The sequence below is a fragment of the Saccopteryx leptura genome, chromosome 4 (assembly GCF_036850995.1).
Source record: "Saccopteryx leptura isolate mSacLep1 chromosome 4, mSacLep1_pri_phased_curated, whole genome shotgun sequence".
Lineage (NCBI taxonomy): Eukaryota > Metazoa > Chordata > Mammalia > Chiroptera > Emballonuridae > Saccopteryx > Saccopteryx leptura.
Genome location: NC_089506.1, coordinates 198,826,545 through 198,844,909, shown reverse-complemented (window position 1 = coordinate 198,844,909; position 18,365 = coordinate 198,826,545). Strand labels below are relative to the sequence as shown.

Here is an 18,365-nt window from a genome sequence, read left to right as displayed (position 1 = left end):
AATTCCCTTGCCTTTATAGGACTTATATTCTAGCTAGACAAGACAGAGAGTAAACAAGCAGAATATATTTTCAGTAGTGATAAGTATGTGGAGAAAAATAAGGCAAAGATGAGTTTGAGCAAAGCCTGAAGGGAGATAAAGAACCATATAACTAGCTGAGAGAAGAGCAAGTGCAAAGGCCCTGAGGCAGGAACATGCCCAGCCAATTTGAGGAACAGGAAGGAAGCCAGTATAGCTGGAGAAGAGTTAATAGGGAGAAAGTATTAGGGTAGGAGTTCAAGGCTACCAGGGCCTATTGGCCAAGGCGAGGCCATGGCTTTTACTTGGGTAAGGTGCAAACCATGAGGAGTTTTGAACAGAAGAGTGACATGGTCTAATTCAGATTAACAAGATCTCTCTGGCCAGCCCTGTGGCTATTTCTGTCCTTGAGCTGAGCAGTTTGGCATGGCTAGGTCCCATGCCAGGGCATCATGTGTCAGGCTGCATAGTCCCTCTGCAATAGTAGAAATGTTCTATATATATCTGCACCGTCCAACATGGTAACTACCAGCCATGTGCGGCTGCTGAGCAATTTAAAGGCGGCTGATGAGACTGAAGAAATGAAATTTTAATTTTATCAGACTTTATTAAATTTACATCTTCTTAGCACACGTGTACTGAACAATGCAGAAGGATCTCGTTCACAGGGTCCCAGAGCCTCGTCTGAGAGGAGAGGAGCCAGGAGCCTTGGGGACCTCCCCTATCTGCCAGACTTCAGAACTTCAGGGCTGGGCGGGCCTGCACGAATCATGGCACCTGGCACTTGGGTGGGGCCTCGGTACTCGCTGGGTCCAAGGCTTTATACACTTATGAGCAAACAGCCTATAGGAGAAGTGACTAATTGGGTAATCAGAGCCATGCTGGGCCCAGGACCCAGGTGTCCTGGTTTTCAAGCCAGTGGAGCATCCGGTGAGTTGTCACGGAGCAGTTCATCACACGGTGGTTAAGAGTATAGCCTGGGTTCAAAGCCCGGCTCCACCTCCACCTCAGTGACCTGGCAAGCCTCTCAGCCGTTCTGTGCCTCGGATTCCCACACTTAAATAGGGGTAGTAGTTCCCACTTCACACAGCCATCTTGAGGGCTAAACAGCTATGCTATATAAAGTACTTAGGAATAGGTTAGCAAAACTTTTCTGTAAAGAGCCCAATAGTAAATACTCTTTACCACCAGTCTTTATCACAACGACTCAACTCTGACACTGTAGCAGGAAAGCTACCGTAATCCTCAAATAAATGGACAATGACTGTGTTCTAATAAAACTTAATATATATAGGTGATGGCCCAGATTTGGCCTGTGGGCTGTACTTTGCAGAGCTCTGGCTTACAGTAGTGCCTGGAACACTGTGCTATACACATGTTGTTATGAACTGACTCTGGTTGTTGTGAGTCCTGAGAAAGAAGATACCTATCACCTACTAAGAAGGGCTCCTGGTGGCTTAACTAGGCTCAAATTTTAAAAAGCAGAGTTTAGCAGCCATTTCTGCACAAGGGCCTCTCACATATACTGTACTTCAGGGAGAAGCCTGCACTGCACTGCCTGCCTGCACTGTGTTTCTGACATCTGAGTGAGCCCTTATTTAGGAGTTCTTAGAATCCTATTCCAACCATTAGAACTGAGGCTTTCCCATCCAATCAGGGTTGCGCAGCTCTGACCAACCAGAGAGGCTCTATTCTGACCAATCAATCTGTGAAGATTTGGAGTCTTCATTTGCATGAGGACAGACCAATCAGGGACCAAGTGTGGGGACTTCTGTCCATATAAGCCAGCTCCCCTGGGGCTCTAAGAGTGTGTACTTTCCCTTTCTCCTAAAAACAGAACAGTGTGTTTCCCTGGCTGAGCTGAAACTCTGAAGATGTATCATGGTAGCAGAGCATAGTAGACCAGCACAGCGCAGAGCAGAGCAGACCATTGAGGAGCAGAGCAGAGCTGTCCAGCCAGAGAGGGGCTCGGCCCCAGGGTCACCTCGCCCTAGGACTGCCTCACAGCTGTGCTGAATCACAATTGAGCTGTTTTGCACTGAATAGTTTCCTTCTTCATCCCAAATGAAGGATTCTTGTTGGTGCTGAATTGGCACCAATGACCATCAATCAGGTGATGTTACTTACTGATGAACTTAACGTACGTGAAGAATTATATTTGCAGTGGGATATCTTCCTGTTATGGACCAAGCTACTTCTCACGTGGAGTGTTTATCCAACTTGGCCAGGACCTCTCCAAAAGAGATTTTCATGACAACTAGCATTTACAATGTGCTGTGATTATGCCAAACTCTTTACACACTTACTTCCTGTGATTCTCACAGTGACTTCACGCATTACCCTGCTTGTGCAATACAGAAAACTCAGAGAAGACAAGAACTTTGTCCAGGCTGAACTAAGGTCTGAACCCTGAGGGCAAAGACATCTAATCTGATTCTCCTGGAGATTAGCATGAGTCTGATACATAACAGGTGCTCAAATAAACATTTGTCAAGAGAATACTCTATATTCTCAATGTAACGTCCTTCTGTTTCAGGAGCTTGTCACGTAACTTCTCACAGCCTCAGTTTCCACAAGGATAAAATGGGCAAAGCAACACCCACTTCATTGAGTTGATATAACAAATTAAGAAAGTGACATGTTTGGAACCAAAATCAAACAGCTGACCAGGGCCTAGCAGGTCCTCAGGAACTGGTTTCTGCTTGCCTGACCTCACCCCTTCCCCTCTAAGCTCCAGCTAAGACCCTCCTCAACTACACAAAGGCCATTCCCACCTCCTGCCCTTCGCTGTTCCCGTACCTCCCTATAAAAGCTCCTTCCACCTGCACTAGTGTCCCCTGCACCGACTCCTTTACATCCTCAGAAGTCTCCTCCTCAGAGAGGCCTTCCCCACCACCCAGCTAAGCAAGTCCTGCCTCCTCCTTCTCTATCCCATCGCCTGTTTGCTTCTGGTTAGTTGTAACTACCCAATTTTTGTCTTTACCTGTTCAGTGAGTGTCTCCCCTGCTTGCCTATAAGCTTTGTGAAACGGTGTCCCTGGCCTGTCTCTTTCACTACTAGACCCATGCCTGGTGTCTGGTTAAGGCTTAGGGTCAGTTCCTTTCCTCCTCCTCTTGGTGGGTGGAGGGGAAGCTCCACAGAAGGACTGGGTGGGACCCACACCCAAACAATGCTTCTTTAAAAAGCAACCAGATTGCAACAAAGTTACAACACATAAAAGTCATTTCCCCCCTTTATCTAAATTCTTCACTTCCTAAAAGAAACAACAACAACAAAAAGCCACTGTGGCTCTCCAGGACAAATCCCGGCTGAGTTGCTGGGCAGAATTCCGCCTCTTCCAGACAGAGGGGAAAAATAAGCCCAATGGCTGGCTCACCAGGGACCCACTGCTGCCTGAGAATAGCCTGTGTAATCCCCAGCTGCCCAGACCTGCAGCAGCTCCCTCCCCACAGGGACACCTGTGAGGTTGATGAGTGACCGGATGAATAAGCTTAGCAGATAGGGGAAAAATAAACACCGTAGGTTGAATGATTATCTCAAGTTTAATACACTCTATTGGACTAAAACAGGCCAAAGAATAGTAAACTATATAAAAATCTAATAGCATATCTCCAGAAAGTATAGGCACACGGCCCATGCAGTCATCAAATCTTAGAACATTAAGGCTGGAGAAGGCCCAAATAATACCAATACCAACAGCTACCATCCAAGTTCACAGCACCTGCCTGGTGTGGTGATAGACTCTTGACATCCTTAACATCTACATCCTCTTAGTGACTCTAAAAGAGAGGTATGATTATCCCAACTGTACAGATAAGAAAACAGGCTCAGAGAGGTAATAGGACCTGCTCAAGGTCACACAGCTGATAACTGGTCAAGACAGGATCCACACCTAGGCCAGGTAGCTCCATAAGAATTACCACCAGAGATTCTCTTCATTTATCTTTAAAAAAGAAAACCAAACAAAGAAAAAGTTCCAACTCCCCTTTCAGGAGGAGTCTAACGGGGCTGTTTAGTTTTATCCCTTCTAGGTGTTCCCTGCTTCAAAGGCCCAGACCGAGTCTCACCCTCCAGCAAGCGGAGTCAACCCCAATACACTCACATCAGGGCCCTCCAGGCCCCTCCTGAGAGCGGCAGCCCTTGAGGAGGAGAAAGGCGGGGTCAGTGGCTCTGTAACCCTCACACAGGTGTTAATTCTGCCCGGCCACCACATCATGGCGATCTGACCATCCTGGTTGTTCCGACCATCACTTTATTTCCCCACTGAACAACGAGATAATGGTCATAGGGACTCTTCACAGAAGGATCAGGTATCTCTGGGTTTGGCCCTCCCTCAGAAAGTGAAATAAAGAAATACCATATTATCTAGCAATTCTACTCCTGAGTATATGTCCCAGATGACAAAACAGATATTAAAACAAAATCTTGTGCATAAATGTTCACAGTAGCATTTTCCCCAATAGCCAAAAGGTGGAAACAATCCAAATGTGCATCAGCAAATGAATGGACAAACTGTGGTACGTCCACACAACGGAATAGTACTCAGCCATGAAGAGGAATGAAGTACTGGTACCTGCGACAATACGGATGAACCTCAAAAACATTATTGTTTTTAAGTGAGAAAAGAAAACAACCATAAGAGGTCACATTTTGTATGGTTCCATTTATATGAAATGTCCAGAACAGATCAATCCAGGGGGACAGAAAGCAGACTGGTGGTATCCAGGAGTCTGGGCGAGGGGAAACAGGGAGTGACTCTGAACTGGGCACAGGGTTTCTTTGGGGGGTGGCTGATGAAAATACTTTGAAAGTAGATAGAGGTGACGGCTGCACAACATTGTGAATGTGCTAATGCTGCTGAACTGTATCCATCCAACAGTTGATTCTGCTACATGAACTATATACTTCAGTTAGAAAAACAGTCACCACAGGCATGCTAGTTGACGTGACCTGATATGAAGTACTTAGTGACCAGAATATCAAAAACATTTGGCAAAGGGGAAAAGGCAAGAACAGTTATTCTATTCAACAAACAACATAACATGCCAGGCACCATGGGATCTGAGGGACCCAGGCATGGGCACAACGTCTCTTAGGGGCTACTTGAAATCTGGCGGGGGTTTTGCCTCTTGGAAGAGGTAACATTCCAGTTGAGATCACAGGTGTGAGGAGCTGGCTGTTACAGGAAGAGCAGGGTGAGAGTGTCTCAGGCAGGGGGGACAGCGACTGCAAAGAAATGAGGAGGGAAACCAAAGGAGCAGGTGGCTGGGGCCGGGGGTGGTGGTGGGGGCAGCAGGTGTGGAGGCTGGAGAGGTAGCAGGGACCGGCTCAGATGACAGTCCTCTCTATTGGTCCTGGGTCAAGGTGGTCCTCCACCTTCTACTTCTATCAGAACCTCCACTTTATAGATGGTAAAACTGAGGCTCAAAAAGGAAGTAACTTGCTCAAGGCCACAAGGATTGAGCCTGATCAGGCAGTGGATAGAGTGTCGGACTGGGACGCAGAGGACCCAGGTTTGAAACCCTGAGGTCGCCGGCTTGAGCAAGGACTCACTTGGCTTGAGCGAGGGGCCGCTGGCTTGAGCGTGAGATCATAGACATGACTCCATGGTCGCTGGCTTGAAGCCCAAGGTCGCTGGCTTGAGCAAGGGGGCACTCACTCTGCTGCAGCCCTCTAGTAAACGCACATATGAGGCAATCAATGAACAACTAAGGAGACTAAGGAGCTGCAACAAAGAATTGATGCTTCTCATCTCTCTCCCTTCCTGCCTGTCTGTCCCTATCTGTCCCTCTTTCTGTCTCTCAAATAAAAAACAAACAAACAAAAAAACCCTTAGAATCCCCCTTAAACACCAAGTAAAGAAACAAAAAAGATGAATCTCTTGTCCTCTGTATAGGAAACCTTTTACTGATATATATATTTTTTTCAGGTGAGAGGAAGGGAGATAGCAAGGCAGACTCCCGCATGTACCCCGGCTGGGATCCACCCAGCAACCCCATCTGGGGTGGATGCTTGAGAATTGAGCTATATTTAGCCCCTGAGGCTGATGTGCTTTGAACCAACTGAGCTATCCTCAGCGGCTAGGGCCACACTCGAACCAGTTGAGCCACTGGTTGCGGGAAGGGTAGAGGGAGTGAAGGGGGAGAGGGAGGAGGTGAAGCAGATGGTCGCTTCTCCCGTGTGCCCTGCCTGGGAATCGAACCCCAGATATCCATACGCCAGGCTGATGCTCTATCCACTGAGCCACTGGCCAGGGCCTACTGGCATCTTAAATGTGATGGGCTGTCGTAAAATATGAAGAAGATAAATAGAAACCAAATTTTAAAAATCATTGAGTGACCATTATTGAAAGGCTAAAACTGAGCTGATGGCAGCAGTTTTAATAATGAGCTAAAAAGAATTATCATCAAATCCAGCCTGAGTTCTGATTCCTGAGCAAGTTCGCAGGGTGTGGGTCCCTTCTGGATATATTTTTCTTCTTCTTTTAGATGCTGAGAACAATCTAATCATACAGACCTAATGCCTAAATCCACACTCATGTTTTACTGTACTGTAAATCCTTGTAATAAAACCAGTATCTCAAACTGGATTAGAAAAAACACTGCAGATAAAACTCACAATAGGGCCTTGTGTTTTGTTATATTTGTTAAATGTAAGATATAAATGTTACAAGGGTGCTGGCAACTTTTCTATCTTGCCTGGCTGGAGGTTGTACATAATTTTGTAAAAATTCACACAAAGCAAGATACAACTTTCACCCAAGAAAAAACAAAAAAAACGGTTACAGTGCTTGCATAGTTACCCTTTATTGTTCTTTCTCCCTACTAGACACCATGTTAGACCCTCACACATTTTCTCTCACCTAATCCCACCAACATCCCGTTCCCATTTTACTGTTTATGAATCTGAGGCTCAGAGAAGGCAAGCCACTTACCAAAGACCACACAACAGTAAACAGCTGAGGCAGAATTCGGTTCCATGTCCATCTAATAGTAAACCCTGAAAAGTTGGAGGGCTGGCACCTCTTACCAGAATGTTTGACCTGGCAGAGATCTCAAAATCTTTTCATTTAACAGACAAGGCTATTTAGAGACTAGCCCAGGATCCCTCGGCTAGTAACTGGAAGGCAAAGCCACCGCGGTCCGGACTTCCATGCTAGTGCGCCTTTGGCAGGGCATGCGCCTTCTTAACCGGGCGAGGATGGGTTGGAGGAGGGAGAGCAGGAATAAGAAAGATCGCTTTCCCCAAGATTGGTAGGTGGGGAGGAGGCTGGCCCTCGTCACTTCTCCGGCACCTCGCGCCCGCCGCGTGCCCTCCGACCGCTGGCAGCACCGTCCCGCCGCCCTACCTGGATGGACGAAGCGCTGCCTGCTGGGCCTGCGGGGCGGGAGCGCACTGGCCCCGGGCTCGCTCATGGCTGCGCTGCGCGCCCCGGAGAGGCCACCGGAGACCAGCTCCGGCTGCCGCGCCGCCACCTCCTGGCCTTCCCTCGCGGAGCCGGGATTCCAGGTTCCGGCGGGGACGTCACAGAGCCCGGGGCGGGGCGCGGAGACAGCTCGGAGCTCGCCCGCGCGCGCTGGACCACTCCGGGCGGGGGGAGAGGGGGGGCACGCGGCCGGGATGTGTCGGCGGTTGGTCGTGTGACCGCCGCGTCCTGCTCAGGGACGGGGGACATGGCTGGCGTTTCGGGACGGCTCCATCCAGCGGCCTGAAGAGGAGCGACCTCCCAGATGCCTCTCTAAAAAATTTTTTAAACTATAATAAAAATAACCACACTGCAAACAAGTGTTTCTTCTAGTAAATTATCATTTGGATGCAAAACGGAGAGAAAAAAGAATATATCTGTACATGTTTGTAAATGCATAAGATATCTCCTGAGTGGGGAGCTGATGTCTGGGAGAGAAAAGTTCTAGAGCGGGTTTTCCCTCTGCACCGTGTCTGTCTTTTAAATTTTACACCACGTTTCATCTCTGCCTGTATGCATCTGTCCATGTACAGTTTAAAACAAAATGAAAAGTAAATGCCAAATAAATGTAATAGTGTATATATTTGTGTATGATACAAATAATTGCCAATATTAAATAAACAATGGGGAAGTGTCTTGAGCAGAAGAATTTCAAATAGTATATGTGGATATTTCAAGGACCCGGAGAATAACTCCCCGTCCTCTAAGTGTGAGCTGCACACAATGACTTCCTTGCAAAGAGGACAGAATGGAAAGGAAGGGTGGCAGGCACAAGTAACTTTACCTAGATAACATCCCATGAACACTCTCAGGGTCACAACAGTCATAAGTCATCTTGATGGTACGTACCCTTGATGTGAGGTCATGAGAATGACATTTTACCTGTGAGGGTCTTTCTACCCAAAATCCATAACCCTAGTGTGATCATAGGAAAAACATCAGACAAACCCTAACTGAAGGACATTCTACAAGATACCTGATCAACTCTGCAGAGCCCTCAAAGTCATTGAAAATGAGGAAAACCTGAGAACTGTCACAGCCAAAAGGAGCATATGGAGACATGATCACCTAAGTGTACTGAATGTGGTAGCCAGGGTAGGTACCTGGAACAGGAAAAAGTAACAACTAAGCAATCCCAAATAAAATGTGGACTTCCGATAATAACAATGTATCGATATTGCTTCATCTATCCTGAGAAATGTGCCATACTGATTTAAGATGTAATAATCAGACTAAGTCTGAGATTTATAGAAACCCTCTGTACTATTCTTAAATTTTTCTGTAACCCTATAAACTATTCCAAAATAGAAAGTTTATTATTATTTTTTTTAAAGTAATTGTCTGGCTCAAAATAAAGACTATTTTATTGTATCAAGGATAGTGTCACTGGTTTCCACTTGGAACTTAGTTTCCAGTCATTTCCTGAGTGACCTGGGCCACATGCCTCGGTCATGCTGAGCCTCTGTTTTCTCATCTGTAAAATGGGCATATACTACGAGATACAGATACTGGTGAGAATAATCACCGGAAGTGCCTAGGCAGAGCATCTGAGGGGAAAACCTAATCTGACACCAACTTCACACTTATATAAAAGAAAATCCAAAGATATAAATGTAAATAGTAAAACCATGGAAGTAATAAAATAATAATAATAAGGTGGGATTTTTTTAAGTATCAGAGAGGGAAGACCTTACTAAGTTTGACCCAAATCCAGAAGCCCCCCCCAAAAAACATGATAAGTTCAACTATATAAAAACTTTAAATTTTACAATACAAACAATGACATTTGTACAAGGATATTCCTTACAATGTTGTGCATAATAGCAAGAGTGGAAGCAGCCTAAAGCTCCATAGAAAGGAGCCTGGTTAAACCAATTTTGACACACATGTTCAGTTCCTATAGAGCTCTCTATGTAAACATATAGAAAGTTCTACCTATAAGAAGTATATAAGGTAAAAAAGCAAGGTGCAGAATTGTAAGCCACCATTTGGGTAAAGAAAAAACAAGAATATGTATGTGTATGTCCTGACCTGTGGTGGCGCAGTGGATAAAGCATTGACCTGGAAATGCTGAGGTCGCTGGTTCGAAACCCTGGGCTTGCCTGGTCAAGGCACATATGGGAGTTGATGCTTCCAGCTCCTCCCCCCTTCTCTCTCTCTGTCTTTCCTCTCTCTCTCTCTCTCTCTCTCTCTCTCTCTGTCTCTCCCTCTCCTCTCTAAAATGAATAAAATAATAAAATAAAATAAAAAAGGTGATTTTAAAAAAAGAAAAGAATATGTATGTGTATGTAAATGCATAGTATGTATATCCCAGGACAACGGTAGGGGGTGTTTACTGATTATTTTACTGATTATTCTTTTTGTGTGTGTGTGCCGCACAGACACGTTTGAATTTTTTAAAAATTACCTTTAAAGTCTATGCACAGAGGAGTGTCAATAAATGATGGCTGTTGCTATTGTAAGACAATGCTGCCCTCTTTCCTTCCTCACCAGAGGCCACCACCCTGCCCCTTATCCGAGGCCACAGCTCTGGAGGGGGACAGGTGAAACCTATTTTCTTAACAAATGGAAAATAGAGGGTGGAGGTGATGGTGAGTGGGCAAGTGACCCTAGAGAGTAGGCTCAGAACTCCTGATGCCCCTCTTGCTTCTGCTGATGGCACCTGGCACCTGGCCCTGGCTGGGGTAAGCATTCTGGTCAGCTGAGGTCTCAGGTCTCTCCGGGGCAGGGAAGCCAGCCCAGGCCCCTGAAGGAGACTCCTCTCTCCTGACAGAGGACTGACATTACAGGGCTAGAAATGGGGTCATTCTTTGGGAAGAGGTCACAAAAATCTCCTGTTTGAAGGGATTAGAAGAGAAAGAAGGCTGGATGCCAAACAGAAACTCAGGCAGAAGGATGGTGCCTAAGAACCAAGAAATGACTCATTGATTCCATCGATTGCTTTACTTCAGAAGAGGCTCATGTCTTGCCACAGCACCCCCTATGGGTGTAAACACCTAGCCTACTGAACTGCAAAGCACCCGATTTCTCATGACTAGTACTTTTTTGTATGAGTTCTGTCTATAGTATTTTCTACACTGAAGCAGCGATTTTCAACCGGCGTGCCACAAAAAAATTTTAAAACATACAATACCTGACTATTTAGTCAGGGGCACTAACCTCTTTTCCCTTAGATTATCAAATAAAAAGTCACAACAGCCAACACAATAGCTGTCAGGTATGAATGGATCAAAATTATATATATATATATATTTTTCAGATTGGCAAAAAATATATTTTTTTGGTGCGCCACAGAAATTTAGTAATTAGTTTATGTGTGCCATGAAATGATAAAGGTTGAAAATCACTACTGAGAACTGTCACAGTGACTCACTAGAGTATAAGCTTGGTGAGAGCTCGCTTTCTTTATTAGGGGGGTAATAATAATAATAATTAATAATCATATTAACAATAACGACCGCTTATTGAGAACTTACTCTGTACCAAATCCTCTCGTTTAATTTTCATCATCCATAAGAAGAGAGTAGGGAACTTCAATCTTCATTTTATAGAGAAAAGAACCATGCCTTACTCCAAAAGAGGGACAGAGTGAAACCCCTCTTCCCTGCCCACCTCCTGCTCCAAGTGATCACCTAACCGAAGCACCACTGCCCAAGCCAAGACAAGGACTGCTTCCTGTCTTCCTCCTCTGTTCAAGCCTTGCCCACCCAGCAGTCAGAACATCCATAAGAGAGAAATGAAAATTATTATTTTGAAACATATTATAATATACCTGTTCATTATTGGTATGTTTCTTCTTGAGTCAAACTTGTAATAGAAAAACACAAAGATGCTGATAAAATAATTTCTGTCATTGTGTAACTGCTAAGAACAACTGGCCCTGCTAATTTGGCTGTGTGATCACAGACAAACCATTTCATCCATGGACTCCTCTGATTCCACATTTGTAAAATAAATGTGGATTAGAGCAGTGGTTCTCAACCTGAGATGATACCGCCCCCTGGGGAACATTTCAGAAATGTGAGGAGATGCTTTAGTAGTCACCATGAATAGGGGATGCTTATGGCTTTTAATTCAACAGTGAAAGCCAGGTTGCTCTCTGGCAAATGAGCTGATTGGTCCCATCCTACACAATAAACACCCTATTTCCCAGGACACTCACCACTCAAGACCCAAGCAGGGGGCCAGTTCACTGTCCCTCTCACGCGCAAGCAAGTGAGAATTTGTTCTAATCAAGAACCAAGCTCCATCTGACAGCTAAGCACTTAGTATTTTTGTATGACTTGAACATGTACTGAATTTTCCAAGAATGCAGCTACCGTGTATGGTGTGAGGAGAATATGTACCATTGGCGGAATGTCCCCAATTCTGCCAAGATTTTCAGAGAAATCAAAGCCACTCAGGATGTTTGGGTCATCACCACCACACTCCTCTTCGCTCTGCTTTTGCTGAAGCCTTCACAATGTTTCTCCTAGAAGCCAGCTTCTATTTTATTACTCTTATCTAATTATAAAATACTTTTATTTTATCCCTCTTCTCTCTTTGAGTCAGGTCAGTATATTGTTTGGTTCTCCATATTAGTTGTGTAGGAAGGTTTACACCACGTGCAGGGGACACGGTCCCCCCCTCCCCCATAGAGTCATGTGACTCACTCCCTAAGCGCCTCCTTCCTGTGCTCAGACCCAAATGTCCCTTGTCCACTGACCTCCTTCCCTGACCACTTATTTGACATTGGCTCCTCCATTCCCCCCTTTCCTGGGCCCGCTACCTCTGCTCTGTATATGCCCCACCCCCGGCAGGTATCACCTAACAAAATATACACCTGACAGTTTTGTGTTTGTTGTGTGTCTTCCCCACTGAAATGAAAGTTCCAGAAGGGGAAGGGGCACTGTGCTTTCTGTGATCACTGATATACAGGTGCTCTTTGACTTCTAATGAGGTTATGTCCTGATAGATCTATTTTGTAAGTTAAAAATATAGTAAGTCAAAAATGCATTTAATACACCTAACTTACTGAACTGCACAGCTTAGCCTAGCCTACCTTAAATGTGCTCAGAACGTTTACATTAGCCTCCAGTTGGGCAAAATCCTCTTAACACAAAGCCTATTTTATAATAAAATGTTGAATAGCTCCTGTAATTTATTGAATACTGTACCAAAAGTGAATAACAGAACGGTTGTATGGGTTCTCACCACTAACCACACAGCTGAAAACACAGCATCACTCAGTTGAAAAACTGTTAGTGGAACCATCACCTATCAGGGAACATTTCCCCCCCACCTGCCTGGACTGCTTGGCACGCAGACACTCTCAGCCAGCTGACGCCGGCCGAGTGAATGAATGGGTGGGTCTGTGAAATTCACTTTAGAGCTGGGAAGGGGGCTCCAAACTCTGGGTCAGCCCCTGACAGCATGGGCTCTGGACCCTGTTGAAATGTGAAAGATAACGGAGCGAGGGAAGGGAGTCAGTCGCTCTTTCTGGTATGAATTGTTCCATGATGTTTAAATGCAATATTTCTTTATCTGGGGTCATGAGAGGCAACCTTAAGGCAAATTGCAAAGTAAATCACAAAAGGTTAAACACCTCTGAGGTCAGGAGAGGCCAGGTCCACTTTCAGTTTTCCAGGCTCTTGGCTGCCAGCAAAGGGCCCTTTCACAGAGAGGTTCTCTCTCCCTGCTGGAGAGAGTTCAGTTGTCCTTCTAAGGCCTGAGTGTTTATGGTCTGCCTCTGACACAGGTGTGTCCCTGCCCAGGAGCTCGGAGCTGGACCACCGGGTCCATCTGGAAAACATGTCCTTCCTTCCTGTCTCCCAGTCCCTACATCAGGGGTCCCCAAACTATGGCCCCGCATGCGGCCCCCTGAGGCCATTTATCCGGCCCCCGCCGCACTTCCAGAAGGGGCACCTCTTTCATCGGTGGTCAGTGAGAGGAGCACATTGACCATCTCATTAGCCAAAAGCAGGCTCATAGATCCCATTGAAATACCGGTCAGTTTGTTGATTTAAATTTACTTGTTCTTTATTTTAAATATTGTATTTGTTCCCGTTTTGTTATTTTACTTTAAAATAAGATATCTGCAGTGTGCATAGGGATTTGTTCATAGTTCTTTTATAGTCCAGCCCTCCAACGGTCTGAGGGACAGTAAACTGGCCCCCTCTGTAAAAAGTTTGGGGACCCTTGCCCTACATCTACTGCAGCCCTAAACCACACCCCCTTCTCACTAAGCACAGACTATGCCCCGTCTTCCAGGGACAACCCAGTTTTAATCCTGGTCCCTTCGAGAGCTGAACTGTAACAAACACGAAGATCAGAGATCGGCATCGCCCTGCCGCTGCTCACAAGCCTCAAAACCAAGGCCCAGTGGCCTCCTCTTGACCAGGCCGGGAAATTCTCCCCATCAGCTCTCTTTTGCACTTTCCACAAGCTGTGGCGCACAGAACTTCGGGGCATTAAATTTTTATTACAAGTCCCTGGTACATTTATCTGTGTATTGTTAGGTCGCCGAAGGAGGGACGCACAGGCCTGATGAGTTTTTTCCGGTCAGTCGTTATAGCTCGGTGTTGAGGAGTGATAGTGAGTCCTAAGTAAATGACTCAGGGAGTTAAAATTTGGGCTTTTTTAGGTGAAAGTTGGTAACCTTTACTTGCTAGGAAGTTGAGAAGGAAGGGTGATGGTACGTTGTGATAATTGATAAGAAGGGCTGCAGAGGAAGAGATCTACATATTGGAGAAGGACACTAGGGTTTAGATCTAAAGTAGAGAGGTCATCTAAAGGTCCTGGTTCCATCCTGGGTTTCAGCACCAAATGTTAGGTCGCCAAAGGAGAGACGCACAAGGTCTGGTGAGTTTTATAAGAAGTTTGTTTATGCATCTGGGAACAGATGGGCTGAGACCCTAGTGGTGTCAGCAGAGAGAGGATGAAAAGCCTCAGCCTATAGAAGAGTGAGCTTGGCTGTATTTCTCGCTGCAGGGGGGAAATCATTACCTGTGGCAGATGAAAAATGGAAGTGTTAAACAATGAAAGAGGTGGTGACTAATAGCCAAGCAACAGAACGGTCGGTCGGTAAATGAAGGGGAGGATGACTAGCTGGCAGAATGTCCGAGGGTCAGGTATCAATCAGGATTGCTGAGGTGGAGAGCTACTGGGACTGCCCTGGCCCCGAGTTACCTTACTTCAAGTTCAACTGGCCCCTGGTAAGGGGCCGTGGACCCAAACCTAATATGTATATGAGTGTGTCAAGTTGCAAAGGCCGCTTTCTTGGGAAGAACTGTTACATTCTGCTCTGTGATCTCTCTCTTTTTTTTGCATTAAAATGTCCTATTTGCGGAGAGAGGTGGTTAAGAGCATGGGTTCTAGAGCTAGCCAGCTTGGGTTCTGCAGCTGGCTCTGCCACTCACTAGCTGTGATCTGGAGCGAGTTGCTGAACTTCTCTGAACTCTTGTTTTCTCACCTGTCAAATGATTGCAATGACAGGGCCTGCCGCCAACATAGGGCTGGGACTAGAGTGAGGCAGGCAGTGTGCCTGGGCACAACACAAGAGACACTCAGGGTTTTTCAAGTGCTGTGTTGGTACCTGAGAGCTAGTGTCTCTGACCCCACCACTCCCTTGCCAGCCGCCCCGGTTCCAGCCCAACTCTTAAAGTTGTTGGAAGATGAAGTCATCTTTGTAAAGCACTTAGAACAGTGCCTAGCCCATAGTAAGTGGTATATAAATGTTTGTTAAATTCACTCAATTGTTTTTCATTAGATGTTTGTGTTAGTGAATGGTAATGTTGATTTCTTCTTCTAGTTATGTAATTTTACCTGGTGTTGGCCAGGTGAAAAAAAAAGTTACCCTAAATTAGTTTTCAAAGTTTGTTCGGGAAATTTTATTGCTTTGAATATTTCATATTCCATCACTAGGAGGTACATGATCTCGGATTGTTCCACTGTTGGTGATGTTAAGTTTGTCTGCCTTATTGAGGTGTGAATTTGGGAAGTTTAAAGCACCAAGTTTGGAACAGTTTGATTTGTTGACATTCCGGTCATATCTGTAAATTTATAATCTTTCTGTTCACATTTATGATTCTTCTTTAGGATCTTCTCTCAGGGTCAAGATTTGGGTCTATTGAATCTTTGCAATTTCAAAAAAAAATCAAATGTCAGAGTGATTTGTGATCGTCAGCACAAAACAAACAGTACCTGCACATTAGAGACATTTGTAGGCAAAGAAGAGATCCAGTTCAAAAGCACCAATGGGATAAAACTTCCAATGTGACATAACCTTACCTATGAACTGAATCGGCTCAGGAGGAAAGGGGCACAGCCCAACTGGGCACTTCCTGTGCAGAAACTGGCCTACATGTTCAAAAATGCCAATGTTTTAAATGACAAGACAAAAACATAACAGGGATAAATGAAAGATTAAAAGATTAAAGGGGCATAAAGAGGCATGAAACTAAATGCAATTCATGATCCTTGATTGGATTCGGCCTTGGTTCCTCCCCACATGGGTTTTTCCACAGTGCTTCCTGAGTGTCCTCCCAACATGGCGCTGGCTTCTCCCAGAGCAGGAGGCTCAAGAGGGAGAGCAAAAGGCAGAAACAGCAGTGTCTTTTATGACCTAGCCATGGAGGTCACACACTGTCATTTCCACAATATTCCACCGGTTACACAGATCAGCCCTACTCGGTTCATGAGGACAATACACGGAAGCCTGAACACCAGGAGGTGAGAGTAGTTGACCGCCATCTTGGAGGCTGGCTACTACAAGTCACTTACCTCACAGGGCTGTTGTGGGAATTAAATGTATTTACAGTAAGTGCTCATAAATGTTAGCGTTTGTTATTGTTGGCACACAGGGCAACATTTTCACTTTCTTCAGCTACATATTCCTATCACAATTTATAAGGGTATAATATTTCAATCTTTAATTCAGCGTGCCCCTCAGAATCACCTTGTGGAATTTTCAATTTAATTATACCTTTTAAAACTATTTTAAATGGCTTTTGAACTTAGGAAAATACAGTAATAATGCTTGTTCAACTTTACAGGGATATGTATAACATATGTTTGTTTCCAGTGACACAGAAACAAGAATAAAAAGTACTTAGCCTGGGTGAGCTCCCTTTCCTGCCACCGCACCTTCTGGACAGACTTCAGGATTTCCTACCAGGACATGCAGGGGAGCAGGTCTGAGTAGATCGCATCCCTTGAACTGAGCACAGACCCGACTAGCAGAGGCTCAGAGGCTCCCTTTGTATTCACTGCAAGCACCCTTGCAGTGTACAAACACCATCATCTCGGTGGATGGTAAAATGAAATTGTGTCTTGGACATAATGAGTGCTCCAGGGGATGTCAACAGCTCTGCCCTATCTCTGGGGAGCCTGCCTTCTGGTTGCTATGGAAGTTTCACAGCCACTTTCTCCCCACAAGCACTGTTTAAAACTGCTTTTGTGACCGAAGCCTTAGTTTCGCTATCTTTAAAATAGTCTCATACTCTCCAGTCCCTCCCCATCTAGTTAGCTGAAAAAATGTGGGCAGATTTGAGGGCCACTCAAAAAACATTCTTGAATGAACACAAAGATGATTACATTTTAAAAAATTTAAACCAGCTAATTGTGACATCCCAGATCTCACCTCAGTCAACACTCAAAACAATCCTACGAGATAAGTACTATTATTTTCCCTGTTTGATAATTGAGAAAATGGAGACACAGAGAGGGCTAGCAACTTGCCAGTGTCACACAGCTAAGGGGTGGTATAAGCAAATTTCAAAATCTTGTCTATCCAAACAGCTTGCATGCCTAACCACTGCACACATAGCCTTGCTGCTTGAGATGAAAACACCAGAAGACATGGTTGAATCACAGTATTTTTACCCTGAATAAATTGGTCCTGCTCAAATCGCCTGGTTTTGTCTGTTTCTCCATCAAAAATTGCAGTCAAGGACAATGTGACTCTTGACTCCACTAATATCCCTCCTACAGGGTTGTGTAGTTGTCACACATGATAACAGGTATGAAAGTGCTTTTAAACTGTAAAGGGATGTACACAGCTTGGGGCAAGATGTAGATGTGACTAGAGAGATGAGGAAGGTGGCTATGGCTCACAGGAAAGAGATGAGGGGGTTATGTAGATCTCTGAGGGAACATTGCTCCAGGCAAAGAGAAGAGCAAGTGCAATGGCCCTGAGGCAGGACTGGGCTGTGCTGGAGTGCATGGAGAGGCCAGTGTGGTGGAGCTGAGTCTGCAAGGTGGAGAGTAGTGAGGGATGGAGTCAGCAGGGGGATGGGGCAGAGCACTGGACCTCACAAACCATCATTGGGGCTTTGTGGCTTTTACTCTGGGTCAGGTGGGAGTCGCTGAAGGTATGTGAACAGAAGAGGGACAGGATCTGCTTGTGCCTTAGCAGGCTCAGCCTTAATGCTGGCTTGAGAGGAAACCGTGGAGGGACAAGGATGGATGCAGGGAGACCATGACTAGGTCAGTGCACTCATCCAGAGGTGATGGTGACCTGGACCAGGGAGGTGGCAGTGGGTACAGTGAGAAGTGGTCAGATTCTGCATATAAAGATTAGACCACCAGGATTTGTTAGCAGAGTAAATATGAGGAGTAGAAAGAGACATTGATGACTTCTCCAAGGTTTCTGAGCAGGGCAGCCATCTGGAAGGATGGAGCTGCCACTTCCTGAGAGGGGAGCGTGCAGGAGGACCAGGGTAGAGGGGGAGACTCTCGGGGATCAATATTAGCCTGCTGGTTTGGGAGGCACCCTGCTTTTATACAAGAAGTTGGATTCTGTAAGGTTACATTTGCAAAAGGGTATGCTTACAGGGATGGGAGGAACTTGTGACCATTTTTGCAATATATTATAGCATAAAGAGTGGTTAGCACAATTTGTGGC

General features: G+C 45.4%; 1 protein-coding gene across 3 annotated transcripts in view; it reads right to left on the bottom strand.

Moving 5' to 3' along the window:
• TMC7 (transmembrane channel like 7) overlaps positions 1–7,586 on the bottom strand; it is a 56,439-nt gene extending 48,853 nt beyond the window's left edge. For 2 of the 3 annotated variants that reach the window (XM_066382519.1, XM_066382520.1), the window contains exon 1: positions 7,367–7,586. In XM_066382519.1, the coding sequence (XP_066238616.1) occupies positions 7,367–7,433 (67 nt within the window). In that variant the 5' untranslated portion in view covers positions 7,434–7,586. The remainder of the gene's footprint in view (positions 1–7,366) is intronic. The other variant, XM_066382522.1, reaches the window with a different exon arrangement.
• Positions 7,587–18,365: the final 10,779 nt, after the last annotated feature.